General features: G+C 41.4%; 2 protein-coding genes across 5 annotated transcripts in view; one reads left to right on the forward strand and one right to left on the reverse strand.

Moving 5' to 3' along the window:
- The window catches only part of LINS1 (lines homolog 1), a 31,463-nt gene extending 22,572 nt beyond the window's left edge, over window positions 1-8,891 (reverse strand). Inside the window, exon 1 of one of the 4 annotated variants that reach the window (XM_032252859.1) lies at window positions 8,777-8,891. The gene's annotated coding sequence lies outside the window, so the exon portion shown is untranslated. Of the gene's footprint in view, window positions 1-8,732 lie in introns of all 4 variants that reach the window. The other 3 variants (XM_032252862.1, XM_032252860.1, XM_032252861.1) reach the window with 3 other exon arrangements.
- A 218-nt stretch (window positions 8,892-9,109) lies between these two features.
- ASB7 (ankyrin repeat and SOCS box containing 7) overlaps window positions 9,110-22,157 on the forward strand; it is a 47,214-nt gene continuing 34,166 nt past the window's right edge. Inside the window, exons 1-4 of the mRNA XM_032252863.1 lie at window positions 9,110-9,704; window positions 9,887-9,985; window positions 16,000-16,121; window positions 18,168-18,429. Coding sequence (XP_032108754.1) covers window positions 18,219-18,429 — 211 coding nt within the window. The 5' untranslated portion in view covers window positions 9,110-9,704; window positions 9,887-9,985; window positions 16,000-16,121; window positions 18,168-18,218. The remainder of the gene's footprint in view (window positions 9,705-9,886; window positions 9,986-15,999; window positions 16,122-18,167; window positions 18,430-22,157) is intronic.

A 22,157-nucleotide genomic window follows, 5' to 3' on the forward strand; every position in this document is an offset into this window, starting at 1 on the left:
CACCCAGGCTGGAGTGCAATGGCGCAATCTCGGCTCACCGCAACCTCCGCCTCCTGGGTTCAGGCAATTGTATTTTCTTACAGAATATTTAGAGACAGGGTCTCACTATGTTGCCCAGGCTGGAGAGCAGTGGCTGTTCACAAAGGTGCAAGCATAGCACACTAGAGCTTCAAATTCCAAGTGATCCTCCCGCCTTAGCCTCTCCAGTAGGTGAACCACAGGGGCATGACACTGCACTCAGCTGAAATACGTAGAACGTCTAAGTACACTGTCGATTCATTAGAAAACACTCTCCCATCACCTAATTTTGAAATTATCAAGGAACAAGCTCCTAGTAATTTAACCTTTCTTTTTATGTGACAAAAAATGTCACTACTTTTTGGGAGGTTTTCTTTAGATAATGTCCATGTTTAAATTCAGAATAAAAAAAATATTTTCATGATCAGTATTGAAAGTAAAAAAAATTACTAGTCTTCTTTATATGATGTGGCTACTACATAGACTGATAGACTGGGAAAGTCAATAGGAGGCCTTCCCCTAATTCAACAATAGGTTCAAATCTGATCACAGCCCAAAAGGCTACTTCCATCTATTTTGCTCCATTAATGAGGACTCAGGGACACTTGAAGCAGAAGCTGAGGCACTCCAAACCAAGGCTGTCTTCCAAGATTCTGGTTCCCTCCACCAAAAACTGCATGAACTTTGACAGAAAAAACAAAATGGGTCTGGTTAGACAAGAGCACCTCCCTCCCTATTGAAAGAAGTGGGGCAGATATCTTCCAACAGCATGCCATGTACCAGAATCTTCCTTCTATTTCCATTCATCACCTTCCTCAGTGCCCCAAGAGGCTCCAGATTTGGAGTGGGAGGGGTGGAAGGCCGGCTGGACTTTCAAGTTCCAGGAACTGCCAGCAATCCTTAGCCTCAAGGCTAAAGGGGGTACTGCCTGTTACTAGCCTCTGGGTGCTACACCATCTTGGTGCTCAAATGGTGGCATGCACCTGACAGGTTTGTGAAAGCAGACTGCAGGGCCCTACCTACTCTAGGAGTTTCCCATAAGATAGTTCTGGGGTGGGGCCCAATAATTTGTATTTCTAACAAGTCCCCAGGTTACTTCTGAGATCGAATACAAACTCTGTCCCATGTTTATAAATTGTCTTCTTATTAAACCATTGTCTTAAGACTGTGAAACAGGATTTTTTTTTGGCATGAAGGAAAAGCCTGGCAATCAAGTTATAGATAAAAGACTTAATACTTAAAAGCATTTTTCTGTCAAAGTAATATATTGGTAACAGCCTGATGATACAGGAGCTAGAAAGAAATTATTTAGACAGATAGGGTAAGAGAGTCCTTGGCAAGGTTTCCCTTTTAATAAAAAGCAGCCCCAAAATCATTTCTTTTCTAACAAAAAGCAGCCTGAAAAATCAAGCTGCAAGCATAGATATGCAAGCTAAAAGTTTGCATAGGTGAATGCTGGCAGCTATGCCAATAGGAAAGGGTTGCCTGGGACCAGGCATATTCAACGTGGAGGCTCCATCTTCCTTTTTCTTTGTCAAACATGTGTATGGCAAAGGAACAGGCAACATGGTGCCAGCCATGATGGGTAAAGAATCTATCTGCATAACAAAGGATTAGGGTGAGATGACCAGCTTCTTACACTATGCAAACAGCACACCTGGTCCAAGCAATCTCTCAGGCCCCAAGTAAATCAGACACCACCTCCTCAAGCTGGTCTATAAAACCCCATGCATTTCACCAGGAAACTGGAAGACCCACTTGGGTGCCCCTCTCTCTCTACAAGAGAGAGAGCTATTTTGTTTCTTTTGCCTATTAAACCTCTGCTCTTAAACTCACACCTTGTGTGGCCACGTCCTCAATTCCCTTGGGATGAGATGACAAACCTTGGGTATTTACCCCAGACAACAAGGCGGCTTCACTGGGCTCTGGAGACAAGTGGCTTCACCACATCAGAGTCGCCACAGGGGCAACTTACCTGCCAAGCTTCAGTGTCCTTCTAAGTTCAAGGGGCATAATGATGGGACCCAGCTTACCGGATGCTGGGAGGGTTAAATTAAATGCCATTGTCTCTGTAATACTCAATTCCAGTGTCTGCCCTGCATGCTCCTTTATTTCCATTGCAGGTCTACATATGAAATAAATTTGTTTTTGTTTTGGGTCTTGCTCAGTCACCTAGGCTGGACTGCAGTGGAACCATCCTAGCTTGCTGCAGTCTTGAAGTCCTGGGCTCAAGTGATCTTCCTGCTCCAGCCTTCCAAATAGCTGAGACTACAGGCAGGCACCACTCAGCTAATTTCCATATTTTTTTTTAATAGAGACAGGGTCCTGCTATATTGCCCAGGCTGGTCTTGAACCCATGGCCTCAAGTGATCCTCCTGCCTCAGCTTCCCAAAGTGCTGGGATTACAGCCATGAGCCACCATGCTGGACCAAGTTGTTTTTTAAAAAACGAATGGACATAATTTACTTTGAGAAGGAAAGCTCCCTGTTCCCCATTTTAAGGGAGTGGGAGCAAAACATCAGCTACCAGATTCTTTTTTGTTCCCTGCACTCTGGTTAGCAGATTCTTGATCAGGAATTCAGTAGAAACTAGCAGATGTTGGACCTCTGAAGGGGGATAGGGCGTGTTCTCAAAGATGAGAAACAGTGCAAAATCAAGAGGTCACATTCATTTGGCAACTGACAACTTGACTGAGGTCACCCTGGTTCAGCTTTAATTGGGCAGAATGCAGGTACCAGCAAACGCAGAGCTGCTGGACAGATTCATGAAAAGCCTGTACTGGTTTCAGACATGTAAATGAAGTGATTTTGTTCTCAGAAGCCTGGAATGATACAGGGATTGTATAATAGCATTGACATAAACTTGGTCAACAGAAAATACACATATTAGGGCAGGTAGTTAGGGAATGGGGCATGATTACTTGCAGGCAGCTAAAAGCAATACAAACAGAGCCACAAAGGTTAGCACAAGGACTGGCCCCAGCAGAAAGGAACTGTTACAACAGGCTGCAACAATGAAGACAGATTGCAGGACATCCTGCTTTAGGCACAGATAAGAGTGTAACAAAGAGGAAGCCTGCTGCAACTGGTTAAATCCAAGATGCCAAAAACTTGACTGAATGCAGACTCTGGGCTGCACTATGCCCCTATTACCATAAAACTTCCCTGGGGAAACCACCCACTCCCTGCCACGTACCTGAAGCCATGGCAGTTCTGGATTAACCACATTTAGTCAAGAAAAGGTAGCTCCCTGATTCAGGGAACTGCCCGCCCATTTCCTGGAAACCCTCTTCTTTATTATAGAACAATCTGTGCCTTCATTATGCCTACCTGTGTGGTAGGCCCTGACCACACTGCACACCTCTTTTGAGTGTGTACTTGCTTCCACTCTGCAATAAAGCTTCTATATTCTCACTGTGGTCTCCCTTTCAAATTCTTTTGTGCACAGAAGAGAAGAACCTGACCTGGCCTATTGGCAACAGTATCTTTCTCAAGTAGCTCTATCATGTGACCATAGGCAAATGCTTTTTTAAAAACATAGTACAGATTAATGCTGGACGTTAGACGCATAATGTGTTCATAGTAGAAGAGATCTCAGAGATAATTTAGAGAAGATTCTCAAACTGCAGCATCAGAATTCCCTGGAAGGCTTATGAGAACACATATGGCTGGGCCCGCTCCTTGAGATTCTGATTTAGTGTGTCTGACGAAAGCCTAAGAATTGAACCAGGGACTACACTTTGAGAACCACTGCATAATCTACTTGATGTATTGATGAGGAATCTGAGCTCCTTCGGTTTTTATCACATTATGCTAATGCTACACATTTTTTTTTTTTTTTTTTGAGATGGAGTCTCACTCTGTAGCCCAGGCTGGAGTACAATGGTGTGATCTCAGCTCACAGCAACCTGTGCCTCCCGAGCTCAAAGAATGCTCTTGCCTCAGCCTCCCGAGTAGCTGGGACTACAGGTGCCCACCACCATGCCCAGCTAATTTTTGTATTTTTAGTAGAGACAGGGTTTCACCACATTGGCCAGGCTGGTCTCGAACTCCTGATCTTGTGATATACCTGCCTTGGCCTCCCAAAGTGCTGGGATTACAGGCATGAGCCACCATGCCCAGCCAATGCCAAGCATTTTTTAAATAAATGGAAACTCCCCAATGTATTAATATGAATGATGATACTTTCTACACTTAGTTGCTAAATTATGACTGTATGTTTTAAGTGGTACTTCAGAATGAAATGTTTCACTGAAAGGTTTTCCTTAGTCTTCCCCTTTTCTGGTCTATGCCTTGTCCCTTTTCCGTCTGCCCCCACAAACCTGCCACCAGTGGCAGAGTAGTGTTTAGGAACTGTCTATAGATGTGATACTACCCAGATTTTACTGAACTCCTAAATTCTGTACATACAGATAAGATTTGATTTTCAATTGATAAAATGAGATTATCTATCTACCTCAGCCAAGTAGCATACACTCCAAGATTTGCAAAAATTAAATGGCTTATATGGTGAAAACATCTACATAACTCAAGTAGGAGGACGTCAATATGTCTTTATTAATTTGAAAGGTTCTTTCCTGCCTCTGGGCCTCAATGCAATACCTCTCCTTCTGCCCAGAAAGCTCTTCTGTTCACTTTCCCTTTTGTTTTAGACTTAAATATGACTTTCTTTGGCAGGGCCAGGTCCTCTGGTGATACTCTGTCTTCCAGCTCTGGGGCTCTGCCTCACAGAGCATGTCACAGCTGTACTTGAACGGATCTGTGCAATGGTTTGTGTATGTCTCCGCACTAGACTGTAAATTCTGTTAAGAGTTGTCTGCTTGGTTCTTCCAAGTTAGGTTCTTGTCTAGCTACTGGCACAGCATTTGATACACAGTAGGTACTTGTATTTGTGGAATACGTTCCTGCCCAAAGATTAATTTAGTAGTGTATATGTCTCAAATAATCCTAAAATATGTCCCAAAGTATATTTTAGTGCTGTTTTGATATCAAAAAAACTTTTAACATGCCATATAATTTTCAAGCTCTGAATTTTAAACTATAATAAAAACATAATTCAAAAAACTGTAAACAGTAGTATCCATAGCAGGGATTAAGTTCTGAGCTTATTTCGTCTTTACTGTATTACACATCTGACAATGTCCTCAACAGAAGCAACACATGTTGAAGTACTATCCTAAAATGGTTGTGACACAGTACAAATTAAAACTACCCTAGAGACCAAAATCCCTTAGCCAGGGCAAAACTATAAGGAACTCAAAAGCCTTCATTTAGCTTCCTTTCTTTCAACATTCTTTTTGCTGGGATGACCAAGGTCTGAAATGCAATTTTTCTACCCAGCCCCATCTCCCTTTTCTGCTAGGTACAGCTGAACTAAGTTGGGCGACAAGGCAGATAATGGGCTCCAAACTGTGCTGCACCTGTCTTTCTGGTGGCCGTCTTTATTACACCAAGATCCCCAGACACCACCTGCAGGCCCAGAACAGAGCCTACTGCCAACTAGAGCATAAACTGCTCATTCGCTCCACCACCAAGTGCTTTATGGGCCAGGACACAGCCTCCTGGGCAGTGGTCCTTGACCTTGGAATCTGACCTTCACACTGACATCACTAGAACACTAGGAAAAATCCCCCAGCCTTGGACTCCCCGGAGACCAGCTAAATCACAATTGCTGCAGGGGACTAGGGCATTTTTCCAATGATGAAGCCTTTTCCTACTCAAGAAATAAACTCAATTCTGAATGAGTCAGGGTTTCATGAATTGCTTCATAAATACTTATCCCAAATTATTTCTTTTATATGTTGTAAGATGTTCCCATTTTTCTGAGCTTTATATTAACTAAGTAAATGGGAAATGAAGTATATCTGTTAAAACCTAATCAATATTAACTTGTTAAAAATATTATGCAATTGAAATTGTTTCAACACAAAGAGGACAAAAAACAAATCACCGAAGTTATAAAAGTTAGCAAATTTGATAGCATCAATTCAATAAAGCAATTAAAAATGATCTAGCAGTACATTCTGTGAAACTTTGACAATATGATGTTCCTTGGCTATGACATAATCATGTATTTCGATCGTTTGAAAAATTGTTGTTTAACTTGAACACAGGATTAAATGGCCAGAAATACAGAGTCAGGAATTAGGAGACAACTCTGTTTCCAGGCTCCTTACCAACAAGTTCTTAGGCCCCCATCTCTCTACTTAACCATCCTTTAGCAAACACACTATATGAGCTGAATGGGTGCTGAGTCTGCTACAAGGCTGAATAAATTCTCCACAACGACTTACGTATTTATTAATTTCTTTCTCTCCCTCTTTTCCCTTCTTTTTGGAGTTCAAAACTTCTTGACTCTGCAATTAGTAAATGTTATAACACTGAACTTGTACATTATATGTGAACTGTTAAAAAACAAAATTTGAGGCTGGGCACAGTGGCTCACACCTGTAATCCTAGCACTCTGGGAGGCCAAGGTGGGCGGATCACCCGAGGTCAAAGGTTCGAGAACAGCCTGGCCAACGTGGTGAAACCCCATCTCTAGTAAAAATACAAAAATTAGCCAGGTGTGGCGGCACACACCTGTAGTCTCAGGTATTCGGGAGGCTGAAGCAGGAGAATTGCTTGAACCTGGAAGGCAGAGGTTGCAGTGAGCTGAGATCGCATCACTGCACTCCAGCCTGGGCGACAGATCAAGAATCCATCTCAAAAACAAAAACAAACAAAAGCAAACAAAATATGAACAAATTTAAAGACGGAATTAGCTTTTATTAGCAATTCATGAACCTGGCAGCATCTCAACTAAAAATTCAGAAAAGGTGTTCTGATTAGCTGAGCAGAGGAGGTGGGCTAAAAAGGGATGAAGAAGCAAAAAGAGAGAATGAAAGACAGATTGATGAATCAAAATGGAGGAGAGAGTTTTTTTTTAATCATGCTGGCTCAGGTAAACCAAGCCCACTTCTGATTCTTTGCTGTGTATCTTCTGAATTTTTTTTTGACAACTGGCCCATTTCTAAGTTGTTTGATTATGTGGCATCTAGCACCAGTGACTTGATTCTGATTTGGGCTGGTCTGTGGGGCCTAGCGCAGGAGTTTAATCTGAAACAATGGCTTCCTATACATTTCATTTACAATACTAATAAAATACTGCTTTTATTTCATTTTTTACATTGGAGTCCCGCTGTTAAGAAAAAATAAAGGGAGAAATCATGGCAGAATTGAAAGATCGAAAGCTACTAAAAATTGATACCATTTAACAGTCCTGAATAAGTCGTTTCTAATTATAATTCAGCTACCAATTTCAAGGAGAAATGGAAATATAAAAAGTAGAAATTATGAAAGTATGAAATTATAATGTGCCAAAAATAAAAAAGCTGAATCTATCTTCACTGTCATTTTATTGTGCATTTCACTGCACTTTTCTCTTGGGCAACTGCAACTGATCCCTTCCAAAGTGGTTGTATCGTGGCCCATCCTACACCCACTTTTCGTCTGAAAAATCAATCCACTTTCCTTAGAAGAGAGTCCAAACTCCTAAACAAAACTTACCGGGCCCTTCAACATCTGACTTTTGGCGTTTTCTCATCTCTGTGCCTCATCCCCCAGTCTCATTACCAGTCATTTTCCCACCACTCTGCTTCAACTACCCTAGCCTTCTCTCTGGCAGTTCCTGTAAACAGCAAAGCATACGCCAGCATCAGAGGCTTTGCATTTCTAATTCTCTCTGCTGGCAAAATTCTTTCCCTAGATCTTGGCATGGCTGGCTCTTCGTCATTCAGATCTAAGCTCAAATGTCATTTCCTCAGAGACCTTTCCTCACTATCTTAGTCCATTTCCTGTTGCTTATAAAATAATTCCTAAAACTTGGTAATTTATAAAGAAAAGTAATTTATTGTCTACAGTATTGGAGACTGGGAAGTCTTAAGACTGACAAGCCACACCTGGTGTCAGGAGGCAGCACAGCAAAGTATCACGTGATCAGAGGCCGAGCAGGCTCACGTGTTATCAGGTCTCTCCTTATAAAGCCACCAGTTCTACCTCCATGATAATCCATTAATAGATTAATTCACTCATGAAGACAGAACCCTCATGATCCAACCACCTCTTAAAGACTCTACCCCTCAGTACTGCCACACTGGGGATTACACGTGAGTTTTGAAGGGAACAGATATTCACACCATAGCACTACCTATCTAATATGCTATAGCCCATCACGTCCTGGTCAAAATCGATCTCACCATTCTGCTTGATTTTCCTCATATAACGCATCCCTATCTCATAATTTTGTGTTTGTCTCCCCGAAATCACTATCTTGTTCACTGTTGTCTCCTCAAGGACTAGAACACTGGCCAGTAAAACACTTGCTAGATGAATAAATGCGCCTAATAAACATGTCATGATCAGTCTATCTCGCATTTTCCCCACGCCCCCTTCCCATTCATTCACAGGAACCCGCCAACGTTGCGATCCCTTCAGGGAAGCCCTTGGACCGGCGTCACCATCCCAAAGAGTCCCCCTCTCCCACTCTAGGCGAGGCATTCCCAGCCTGGAAGCTAATGGGGTCTCAGGGACTGACAGACGCGCCAAGGACCGGACACTTGCGTCTGAGAAGCGCTGAGCAGGGGTGGAGAAACAGGACCCCTTTCTTCGCTTGTTTGAGCCTGCCGCCCTCCCAACCTTAAGCCCTGGACCAGCCCCTCATTTGGCAGCACTCACGTCTCCCCGGCCGCCGAGCTCAGCGGCTGCTCCGGGTTATCTGCCTGGGATCTGGCTCAGACCAACTCTCTTCACACCGCCATTCTAGCGAACACACCTGCCCTCTCTGGGCCACCGTAGTTCACAGAAAGTACACGCTGGCCCCTCCTCCCGCATGCGCAAAGACCGCGTTCGGCGTACAGTGTCTCTTAGCAACTGTTTAGAGTCCCACGTCGGGGGCGGAGCCTCGGAAGCCACCACAGGGAAGCCGTGGGGGTAAGTGAGTGAGACCAATCGGAGACGAGTCACAGTCCCGGTCGACACGCCTCCTTTAACTGTCGCGAATGCAGAGGCAGCTTTACGGCAGGCAGAAGGTGGGGGCTGCTGGGGATAAGGAGGAGAGAGGGAAGCAACCAACCAACCAAGTCGCCCCCACTCCCCCCACCCCCACCCACCCCGGACCTGGTTTACGGCTCCAGGCTCAGGCTCCACTGCGGCCGCTGATTGGTTGCTGAAGGCTTGGTCCCATCCCAGTGACCCCAAAGTGCTGGAGGGAGGGGGCAGGGGTGGCCCAGTGCAAAGTGCATCTCGAAAGCCCCCTGTCCGGAGACCCCACGGCTGGCACTTCGGACCTCGTATGACCTAGGACCTTGCTGTCCCGAGACCTCCTGGGTCCCTCCGTAGCTGGAAGCCTCCGGCCCGGAGCGCGGCAGCCCCCAGTTCCGAGCCCTGGACCGGGACTGCCCCCCCCCCACCGGAGCCGGGACTTCCTCCCTGCCTCCCTACACCCCTGCCCCGAGGCTGCCCGGCAGCGGGGACCGTCACCTCCAGCCTGCTCGGCTGTTTGGATGCTCGCCGGGCTGGGGCCGTGAAGCACCAAGGAGGATCAGGAACACCAGGGTCCGGCCCTGCCTGGGGTATTTCTTCAATGGAGAAGTTGGTGAGTGTGGAGGAGGCTAAAAGGAGGAAGAGAAGCAGCAGCTGAGGAGACAGGTAAAGTCAGATACCTCCCCTGAGGGGAAGAGGGCTGGCTGGGAGGGCAGGAGATAGGAAAATCTCTGCTTTTTCTCGCCTGCCCTTGCCACTCTCCTGTCGCTTTCCTGAGCTCCCGCTTCTTCAGAGCCCCCTCCTCACCCCTGAGGCACTGCACCACTTACTGGTTTCTGTTTTTCTAGGTTTGAGCTGGCTGAAGAAGACGCGAAAGCAGGAAGGGGTCTACCCACTTACCAGGGAAGCAGAAGGCACAGTGCCTCTGATCAGCACCGTCTATAAAGGTAATGAGCCAGCCTTCCCCTCCCCCATTGTTTATTCCTGGCCCCTACCTCATTAGGCAGTGCTTTATTTTCAGGGTGGTTGCCTGGGAATGCAACCTTTCCTAACCCAACCCCCCCCTCAGTTTCCCAGGAAAAACAAAAACATTACCCGTGCCTGATTTTTAACATTTTATAACTTCTCTGCCCCAGGAACGCATTTTTCCACTTTCTCTCTGTGCAATGTGTTTCGGTGTTTTGCGTTATCTTTTGGTCTACTGTGCCATTTACTTTGCTCTGAGGCTTTGAGACCTTTTTATAGCTACCCCCTTCCTTACTCTCATAGGAATTCCTCAATTCCTTTGTTAATTGCTTGTTAATTCTGAATGACTCTCCCTTTTAATTAAACCATAATTTACTGTTTCCCCCCCTTACTCTTTCCTATCACCTTTCTTCTACCTGCATCAGAAAAATCTTTTGAGTTACCGAGTTGACAATGATTTGGTAGAGGAAGGTAAATTAATGGCTTGAGATTTATGAGTGTCAGAAAATTGATTTTATTTCCTACTAAAAAGCGAACCTGTGTACCTTAAGAGTGTGAATGGTATAAAGGCAACATTATTACCCTGAAGCTCTTAAATGTAATTAACTCTTTTGGCTTTTTGTGTGTTTGTGTGTCACAAAGTGGCTGGGCTTTAAAACTTGTAAGTTACACCTCAGATTTTCTGGAAGAACTTTAAAAAGTTTAAACAATATCTTATTAATCGTCCGACTCTCAGGAATTTAAAAGCAAAGGAACCTTTTGGTGTGTTTACATATCTGGCTCTTAATTTTAGCACTCTATAAGAAAAGATTTTTCATCTCAAAACCCTTACATAGAGTTTGCTAGATTGAAATTTAAGCATCTAGTTCATGTGATCATATTTCTGCTGCCATATTTTGTTGCTGCTTCTGAAAATGCACTGAAGGTAAGCTTAGGACATTAGTGTAATTCCTGAAGAGGGAATATAAGCATGGAAATTAAACAAAGTTTAATTCCAAAATTAGCCAAATGAATGACTTTTCTAACATCCAGTAGCAAAAGTATAAAGTGACTTGTTAATCTGAGTTATGTTAATATCCCAGATTGTTTAGGGAATTTTTGTTACAAGGAAGTACTTAAAATAGCAGAAATGAATATTTTTGTTTTCCTATGTTCCTCTGGACATTCTGCCCTCCACAAAAAAGAAATTAGTATCTTTACTGATTTTGTTAATTCTCAAGGCATAGCTAAAGACGCTTTTAAGGGGATCTGAGGTATACGTGTTCTTGAGACAGGGAACTGGATGCCAAAAGAAGAGATTCTGCAGAATAGGATTTAGAATCAGTATGTACCTGTTACTGTTCCCTGGTGAAAACTTAGGGCAGGCTTTGTATGTGTATGTAGGGAATCAGGAGTACTTGACTACATCAGTAAAAGCTAGGCAGAAACCTTTAAAGGCTAATTTTATTATGTAAGTATGGAAGTTGCCAGGGAGATGGCCTAATGATTACTTCAGAACTTCTAAAAAATGCTAAAATATTTGAAGTATGTTTTAAAGATCAAAAATGAAGTACTGTGTCTTGTATTCAAGCCTCTCAGTTAAATATTTTTTCTGCTTCAGATTTAACTCTAGGATGCTTTCATTTTTAATGGGTAGTTTCACCTGAGATGGTAAGGGAGGGAGTCTGTGGCTAGTCCAGCATATAAGGTAAGAGAGGAAAAGGCTTTACCCTGGCTCTCAGCCAGTTCATTCTCGTTGCTTAAATAGTATTTCATGGACCATCTCATCTTTTAATGGTTTTTCTAAGATTAGGGAATATATATAAATTGTCAGCATCTGTAATGTTTCTAATATTAGAATGAGAGTATTTGTTCTAGATTATGCCATACATTTAGAATATTAAATTTGGGTATTTACCAACTTGGCTAGTTAGGTAACTTACATTTTTTAATCTGGTAGTTAGCTTTTGTTAATTCTGTTGCCAATTATGTGGTTTAAAAAGAAAATCCAATTTATTTGGTCACCAAATACAGATTTATAATCACGTAGGGAGAATAATTGATTTTAATTGAAGATATTCAATGATGAATCTTTAGTATACTGTGGCCAGTACTTATATTCTTTAAACATAAAGTGACATCATTTACAATTATTTAATACTGTGACACATACAGTATCTCTTTAATTCGTTCACATTTAACTTTGGTGGCATAGAGATACACACTATCCCTAAAAAGTCCAAAGCCAGATAATGTTTATATTAGCATAGCTAGTACCTGACTCTCAGCCTTCCGTTTCATAATCAACTGAATGCACTCCTTAAGCAGAATGATTGTGTCCTTTCTTGCGAACTTTCTAGGAACTGACACACAAGGCTGCAAAGATGGTATTGGCAGAGCTTGGTTGAAAGGGTAATGTTGACAGAACCTCATTGTTACAGTACTTGTGATTTAAGCTTTGAGTTGCGTCTGGATAAATGAATTCTAAAATTTCTCCTGTTGCTTCATCCACATTTCATGAAAATCATTGGTTTTCTCTGCTGGAATTTATGTGAGTCATAGATAAGCTGTGCATGGTAATCCTTATGTTATATGGAGGTCCAGTCATCTGGATGAAATAGTAATACCTTTATTTGTTTTGGAACATAACCACTATGCTATGCTATGCTGAGTGGTACTAAAATTACCCTTCTACTTTATTTTGGGTTCCAGGCCCCTGATCCTATCAGTGGAGCTTGTGAACAGGCATCTCAGCCATGTTCTACGTTTGGGTCAGGCCTTGTAGTGCTTTGCGTCCATCTTCCCTCTTAGATCTTGTGAACGTGAAGCATTGAAGAATTTTTTTTTCCTCAGATCCAATGTCATCGGAGTTGCTGGCTGCATTTATTTTCTTAACAGCATGTATTTTTGTTTACTTTGCAAAGAAATGCTTATTTCTTTCTTTGAGTAGCAAGCCAATATCTTTTCTAAGTTTATGTGACATCAGAAAGCACAGTTCCATTTACAACACTTAATCAAAAATGTGTGAACTTTTAATGAAAACAATATGCAAAAAGTCATGAATGTCTAATCATTTATGCCAAAGGAAATTGGGGAAATGTGATCAAATTTGGTGAAGGTTTTCTAACTTTGGACAGGTCTTAAACATATTTTATTTTATGTTTATTTTACTCTTCACTCTGTTCTATCAGTTTAGATTTTTTTCTTTTAACTATGTGAAGCAAGAAGTTGTGGTTTTAACTAAATGAACTTCACTTGGCATATATATGGAAATTAGATGGTTATGTATTTTAATTTCAAAATTAATAGTTATTAATATGGTCAATAATATTAAAGCCTGGAAGCCTAGATTGCTTTCTTTTGACCCCATGTAGTGGAAGAGAAAGTCTTCCTTGTTTGGATTCTTTTTTTTTTCTTCTGACTGAGACCTAGAATAGAATTTCTAAAGATCGTACTGTCAGTATCAGTAGTTCCCGAGTCCACAAAAACTTACACTGAACATACGTAACTTAGAAAATTACCTCCTTTGTTATATTCCATTATATTATAGGTGACTTCCATGAGCTATCAGATTTTTTAACTTTAACTCCCTGAGGGAAAATAGACTTTCTTCCATTCTCATCTCTGGACTTCCTCTGTGGTTTTTAATAGACATTCTTTACCACTGAATATTGTGTTCACTTTTAAGCTCCATAGTCTTTCTTATTCATTGATACACACGTCAATAGCTCTACTCTGTCAGGTGCATTTCTCATAAAGTAACATCAAGAGGAAATTACTTGTTGATGTTTTGACTATTTGGGGGTCTTTTGTAATAAATTATTGTCATAATTCAAAGAAGTGCAGCTGACGGATCATGTGTGCATGACGTGTGTGTATTTTTTTCCTGGTAAACGTGGATGCATTAGTACATGCAAGGCATACTTTTTTGGTTTAAACCTGTAGTTATTGTGTATAACACTTGGTATTGTCAGAAAAGAGAAAAATAATCTTAAAAATGTTTGGGATTTAAAAAAATTCATTTTAAGTATGCAGAGCTCTACTGGAATACCACCTGGAGGTGCTACCTGTGGCCAGAGCCTATCACAGTGCCAAGTACGCATCAGGCATTCCACAGACATTTGTTTGTTTGATTGAAGGAGCTCATATGGAATGGTCACAAGTTATTACACCTTTGCATCTTTCTTGTGGGGAGAAATAGTGTAGCCGCTTCATCTTTTACCACTAGGCCTTTTCTTTATATTATCAGTAAATTAATATAATTTCCTATTCTGCTCAGCTCTCATGTCCTCTTTCCTGTCACTTCTAGCTGCCTCTATGGAAGTAGTGATGGGTAGTTGGAAGCCAGCAACAACCACAGGATTCTCACAGGCTTGAAGCTGTGTTGGGTGATTTTTACTTCTAATGGGAAGCAGGAAGTGCTGAGAACACACTTAGAAGTGAAATGTCCGGTGATGTTCACTCTTAAAGTAGCTTATGTGAAAAGTGATGGCAAACTCATTTGTGGCAGTGTGTGGTTGGAGACATTGATTTGCCTCTTAAGATAAACTTTATTGTAGTAAAACTTTGAATTTACAGAAAAATTAGAGGGAGTACAGAGTTCCTGCATGCTCCACACTCAGTTTCTGCTAATAACATGTTATATTTTCCTATATGTTTCTCACCACCTTTAGGAGGGACTATCTATACAAATTATTTGAAGTTCTGGACAGCAGATGTGTTTCTCCCCTCTTTGTTTATTGAATCAGTTATTTGTATCAATATGAACCCGTTGATACCTGCTTAGTCCTTTGAGTTGTCACTTGGTGCTATTTTAAGTATGGCTCCAGGTTGTTCCCTCTCTGGCCATCGAGGGACCTTTCACTTGGCTCCTCTGTCCCTTTGAGCACCTCCTTACTTTCTGGCACCGTGTGATGTTCCAGTCTTAGAATCAACCATTTGTATAAGGATCGTTCTGCATGTTTCACAGCTTGCTTCGTAGGAGTTGTTCTGATCCTGTCTGCCTCATTTATTTAGAAATAATAATAGAGTTTTAAAACAAATTTTATTTCCAAGGGCAAGTTGGCAAACTCTTTACCTTCCTTGAAGAAGTTTGACAAGGAAAAACAGATAAGAATAGAGGAAAAGAGAAAAGTGGACTGTGCTAATTTGGATTGGTTGAAAATTCTGGTGTGCAGCCAGCAGTACGTACAACTGCTCTGTGTCAGGTTGCTAAGTGGCCTGACCTTTTCTTGTCTGAAAGTTTAAGTGATGCTCATTCACCATAAGGGGAATGGGGTAGTTCTCCCAATATGTAATTCCTACAGTTTTGTGTAGAAGCCACTTTGTGTCCCTAACCTTAATGTAATTAACAGAGCTGGAATTTAATTGACAGGAAGAAAGATCCACCCCCCCCTTTTTTTTTTAAGTTGTAGAGAGTTTACTCAGAATTCACATGGAGAATCTGGCAAGGCTGTTGTTAATGTTTTATCTAGTTTGGTGTATGCATAAAGAAAAAACCGTTTCAAAGCAATTGCCTTGATGCTTTTAGGGCATATGAAGAAAAAGCATTTAAAGACACAGTCTCCTTTTATTCATCATCGATTTCATTTTAACCCAGGCTACCTACTATATTGAATGCACATGTATTAAGTGCTGTTTAGAAAGTGCAGGTGACTAATGGTGTCAGTTAAAAAGTAATACAGATGAAGCAAGTCTGAAAATGTATTCTCAGTAGAGAAAAATGAAGAATCTGTGCTTGCATCCAAATTCCAAAATACATGAGTTATTATTTTCTTTATTTGCTCTTTTTCAAATAACTGCATTTTTGAGGGTGAAGTCCTGAAACTAAATCATATTTACTGGAGATGAACATATGTAACAAGATTATTTTCTGTAAGAGTTGATCTGAGTTCTTTCTCTGCTCTGTAGATTTATTATAAAGCACTGACGTTTAAATTCATCAAAAGGCAGACTGTGGAGACATCTATGATTATTATTTTAAAGAATTTTCCTATGATTGTTATTTTGTTTTTAGGTCAAGAAGGCTTTTTTACTCTGCAGTCTGGACATACTTTGAACCCCCTTCCCACGATGCTGTATGTGCACGATGGTTATTAAGCAATCCAAACATCAGGAGAAGGGACACTCTTCTGTAAGGTAAGTTGACTCGATCATCAGTCATCTGTGTTGTTTTGGGGGAAAACTCATTTAACTTTTAACTTTTCCTTCTCTCTTAAATTAGTTAATGTGTATTAAATATACCACTCACTAAAGAAAACCCAGGTTTGTCTTGATATTCTTTCAGTCTTTTTCTTGCATGGTAGACCTCATTTAAGTGCCAACACAATCACTTCATTAAAAAGAAAATCTGTTAAGGATGATTGTGAGCATAGTAAGTTGCCATTAATTTCTTTGGATGGTGTTCAGCATTTTCTCTTATAACTGAGAATAAGCAACAACCTATTCTGAAAGGATTCTCGTTTAAAATCTTCTAAGGAGGGTCAATTTGTGAAGGAATTGAGAGAAGAAATAAGAGGCAATCTTGTTTATTCCCAGTTTTCTTTGAGGAAATAACTGTAGAAGTAGCTTGATATTTTTAAATTTGATCATTTAGTCATGATACTTATGAGTATGTAAAAACACCATTTTTCTATGTATAAAATAACATAGGATATTTGTATTCTTAAGTTGTGATGATTTGACTTGTTAGGCCTAAGTTTACCCTTTGTACAGTCTATAATAAGTTTTGCAAGATAAATGATTGTTGTTAACAAGATTATCCTGCGATGCCTAACCTACATATGAGAACAAAAATGTCTTTATAAAGGGCTTTATCACAGTTTAAACTTTTTTTTAGAACAGAGGCTACTAGTTAAGAGACGAGTCTAATCTGTTTCTTCCAGTTAGCACACCTGGAATGGCTTTCTAGAAGCTTGTTCGTTTAGGTTTCTGTATGTGGTTAAAAGCTTAAAAACACACTAAAAAAGCTTTTGTATAGACATGTAAGATGCAACTTTTTACCATTTTACTTTGGACTATTCCTGTTTTCCATAAAGGGGGTCTCATTTTACTTTTTTGTTTTAATTTTTCAGACAAGATCTTGCTCTGTATCCCAGGCTGGCGTGCAGTAGCATAGTCACGGCTCACTGCAGCCTCAACCTCCCAGGCTCAAATGATCTTCCTGCTTCTACCCCCTGAGTAGCTGGGACTACAGGCACACACTACCATGCCTGGCTAATTTGTTAATTTTGTATTTTTTGTGGAGGCAGGGTTTCACCATGTTGTCCAGATTGGTCTCGAACTCCTGGGCTCAAGTGATCCTCCTGCCTTGGCCTCCCAAAGTGCTGGGATTACAGATGTGAGCCAGTGTGCCTGTCCAGAGATTTCGTTGTATATTGGGTTTTAGTATATTCATCTTTTGTGATCTTTGAGAGAGTATGAGAATTCACTGTATTACTTTTCCTTTTTGTAATTTTATCATGTGGTTAAGCACCAGATTGTTGAGATTCTTTTTTTTTGAGACAGAATCTTACTCTGTTGACCAGGCTGGAGTGCAGTGGCGCAATCTCGGCTCCCTGCAACCTCCGTCTCCTGGGTTCAAGCAATTCTCCTGCCTCAACCACCCAAATATCTGGGATTACAGGTGTGTGCCACCATACCCAGCTAATTTTTGTATTTTTGGTAGAGATGGGGTTTCACCATGTTGGCCAGACTGGTCTCAAACTCCTGGCCTCAAGTGATCCTCCTACCTTGGCCTCCCAAAGTGCTGGGATTACAGGCCTGAGCCACTGTGCCTGGCCTGATTGTTTAGATTCTTAAGGTTTTAAAATATATTGTATCATCTTGCTACTTTTTTTTTTTTTTTTTTTAATTTTTTCAAGATGATGTCTTGCTCTGTGGTCCAGGCTGGAGTAGTGCAGTGGTGCTGTCAGGGCTCACTGCAGCTTTGATCTCCTGGGTTCAGGTGATCCTACCACCTCAGCCTCTTGAGTAGCTGGGACTGATCTCCTGGGCTCAGGTGATCCCCACCCCCCCAGCCTCCTAAGTACCTGTGACTATAGGCACACCACACCTGGCTAGTGGTATGCATTGTCAAATAAGGTTTACTGATTGAGCAAATGGAACATTCTGTGATACTTGGTGGACATGGTATCAGGAAGCAGTTATTCTAAATTTCATGTTTTCTACCTTCCCTTCTTAAAGGCTGACCCCTGTAACCTAATGAATCCTTTGTAAAAAGCGGACTCAGCTAGGATGTTACACCATCACTGTCGAAGGAACCCTGAACTCCAGGAAGAGTTGCAGATCCAGGCTGCCGTGGCTGCTGGGGATGTCCACACGGTGCGAAAGATGTTAGAACAAGGCTATTCTCCAAATGGCCGAGATGCTAATGGCTGGACTCTGCTTCATTTCTCTGCAGCAAGAGGAAAGGAAAGATGTGTTCGGGTTTTTCTAGAACACGGAGGTGAGTTTCCTAGAAGCAAATCTTCTTCCCCAAGGAGAAACATAAATTACATTTAGTTTAAAATGTGTCTATGTGTAATTTTTAATGCTTCTCTCTTGTTAGTACTCAACATCTTACTCTCTTTCTTTTGTGAAGATTTGCTAAACCCGATTGTTTAAAAGAACATTTTTGTGAATGGATTCTTTTCCCCAAAACCGTCGTTTCTGTACAGCCAGCCTTGCCCAGGTTATTTCAGCTTTAACAGCCTTTCTTCAGGTTGTCCGGTTGCTTTTGTTTCAGAAGCAGAAGTGACTGTGGTGTACCTGTAATTAGAGAATTACACAGGTTTCCCCTGTTGTTAGTTGTTCAAGCGTACAGACTTAGCACAAGTCCTTTAAACATCATGGGCCTGGCTGGGTGCGGTGGCTCGTGCCTGTAATCCCAGCACTCTGGGAGGCCAAGGCGGGTGGATCACCTGAGGTCGAGTTCAAGCCCAGCCTGGCTAACATGGTGAAACCCCGTTTCTACTAAAAATACAAAATAATTAGCCGGGCGTGGGGGCGTGTACCTGTAGTCACAGCTACTTGGAAGGCTGAGGCAGGAGAATTGCTTGAACCCAGGAGGTGGAGGTTGCAGTGAGCTGAGATTGTGCCATTGGCAACCAGAGCGAGACTCCGTCAAAAAAAAAAAACAAAAATCATGGCCCCAATGATATCCTGTCCATCTCTCTTTTTGTTTTAGGTGCTTTCCTTTGTTATTGTTTTAGAGTACTTGTTTTTTTCCAGCAAGTGTACATAGCCTGTAGTTATATTATAAGAAGACTGGTTATCTGAGATCTAATTTTGTATAAATGTATGCAGTTGGAAACTATACTTGACATATTCCGTTTTTGGTTTGAAAAACTGTCCGTTCCCATGGTTTTTAAACTAATAATTGTCCAAAACTAATTTACTTTCTCTAGTCGAATTTCAACCTACTTTATTTTCCTAGAGATGGATTTTATATATATTTGATCATGTGTACCCACATTATCTCTGTGAATTATGGTTGAAGGCAGCTTGGTTAGGGACTCAAATTACATATGTGCCAGTCTAGGGCTTTAGTTGCTCATTAGAAATGATTTCATTTCCTTCCTAAGGTATACTTTGTTACAAGACTAGCCAAACGTACTTGCATTTTGAGGTGCTGAAAAACGTTGGAAGTCCTAGTATTCTTATGGGCATCATGTGAATAATATGAATATATGAATACAAAGGCTGACAGGATGGACTGACTGCAAGGCTGCACTAGCCCTGAGACTGGGAGTAGCCGCCTGGCCCAGGGGCCCTGAAATGGGAGTTACATGCCTGAAATAGTTGACTGTCGTCAGGACCCAGAAGCTCTCTGGCCTGTGCCTACCTTGTAGCTTGTCTTCCACGTCATTTCACGTGGAACCTTACAACATGGAAACCTCAGTTCTGAGGTTAATCAAAGTGAACTATAAGTGGAATGCCACGATAAAGATCTGTAAAAAGTAAAAGGTGGGCGTAGGGTCAGAATTGCTAAAATTCTGTGCAGAGTTTCATAACATTAAGACCAAGATCAGGGCTCACAATTTGTATTCCACCTAGTCCTGTTACTTTCCACTTTTGCCAGCCTCACTTTATAAAAAGCTAATAAAAAATGTCCTCAAAATGTATTATTCAAGTAATACATGAATATTAACTCTTTCAAACAAAGCAAATATTCAGTTAAATTACGAAAAGCCAAAGTCCCCTTTGACTAACCCCTAATCCTTGTCCGTCTGCCTCTGCGTGGGTGTAACTGGGTATACATTTGGTTTGGTACTTATCCTTCTAGAGCATTTCTTAACTGTATTGCATGGACTCATAGAAATTCTGTCATGCCGGGCGTGGTGGCTCACGCCTGTAATCCCAGCACTTTGGGAGGCTGAGGCGGGTGGATCACGAGGTCAAGAGATCGAGACCATCCTGGTCAACATGGTGAAACCCCGTCTCTACTAAAAATACAAAAAATCAGCTGGGCATGGTGGCGCGTGCCTGTAATCCCAGCTACTCAGGAGGCTGAGGCAGGAGAATTGCCTGAACCCAGGAGGCGGAGGTTGCGGTGAGCCGAGATCGCGCCATTGCACTCCAGCCTGGGTAACAAGAGCGAAACTCCGTCTCAAAAAAACAAACAAACAAAAAAACAAAACAAAACAAACAGAAATTCTGTCACATGGGCAGGTGCGGTGGCTCACACCTGTAATCCTAGCATTTTGGGAGGCGGAGGTGGGTTGATCACCTGAGGTGAGGAGTTCTGGACCAGCCTGGCCAATGTGGCAAAACCCCATCTCTACTAAAAATTAAAAAATTAACTGCGCATTGTGGTGCATGCCTGCAATCCCAGCTACTGGAGGCTGAGGCAGGAGAATTGCTTGACCCCTGAGGTGTGGAGGTTGCAGTGAGCCGAGATCATACCACTTCATTCCTGCCTGGGCAAAAGAGCAAAACTCCGTCTCAAAAAGAAAAAGAAAATGAAATTCTGTTGTATTATGTTGCTTGTGGTTTTTGAACATTAATGATAATACTGACTGTATAATTCTACAACTGTTGTTTTTTATTCAATTATGTGACTTAAAGACTTTTTAATATCAGAGGTCTGCAAACTTTTTCTGTAAAAGGCCAAATAGTAAACATGTTAGGCTTTGTGTGCCATACTGGCTTTTGTAACTACCCAGCTCTGCCATCATAGCATGGAAGCAGCCATAGATAGTATATAAACTAATGGGTGTGGCTGTGTTCCAGTAAAACTTTGTCAAAACCAATGGAGGGGAGAAAAGGGAGAAACCGGTGAGGGGCTCTTAGGAACTATAATAGCAGGGGTGTCCAATCTTTTGGCCTCCCTGGGCCACATGGGAAGAAGAATTGTCTTGGGCCACAAATAAAATACACTAACACTAATGATAGCTGAGGACCTAAAAAAAATTGCAAAAAAGTCTTAAGATGTTTAAGGAAGTTTATGAATTTGTGTTAGGCTGCATTCAAAGCTGTCCTGGGCTGCATGCCACCCTGGGCTGCGGGCTGGACAAGCTTGCACTGTAGTTTCTGAATCTTTTCTCTCTGTATGTATGTACGTATCTAGTTACATACAACATAAGGACATTTTGCTCAATCATGGACCCCATTTACAATGGTGGTCCCATAAAGTTATACCATATTTGCCTGTATCTTTTCTCTGGTTAGATAAACAAATGCCACTGTGTTACAGTCACCTACAGTATTCTGTACAGCCATATGCTGTGCAGGCTTGTAGCCTAGGAACAGTAGACTATATGCTATAACCTGGGTGTATAGTACGCTGTGCCATCTAGATTTGTGTGCGTGCATTTTATGATGTTCACACAAGAGCGAAATCCCCTAACAACGCAGTCCTCAGAATATCCCTGTTGTTAAGCAGTAAATGACTGTATATCTATATATATTTTTTAATAGCTTTATTGAGATATAATTCACATGCTATAGAATTCACTCATTTAAAGTGTACAGCTAATGGCTTTTGGCATATTCGTAGAGTTGGATATTCATCACCACAGTCAATTTTAAAACATTTTCATTATCCGTAAAGAAACCTTCTATCGGTTCTTAGTACATATTGATTCACTGTTCTTTGCAACTTCTGAATATAGTATTTATAAGTATGGATATGCTATCATTTATTTATTTTATTTATTGGGAATGGCTGAAATTTTCATAGCAGGAGATTTTGGT

This window comes from Sapajus apella, unplaced genomic scaffold (genome assembly GCF_009761245.1).
Source record: "Sapajus apella isolate SASKATOON/1434 unplaced genomic scaffold, GSC_monkey_1.0 scaffold80, whole genome shotgun sequence".
Classification (NCBI taxonomy): domain Eukaryota; kingdom Metazoa; phylum Chordata; class Mammalia; order Primates; family Cebidae; genus Sapajus; species Sapajus apella.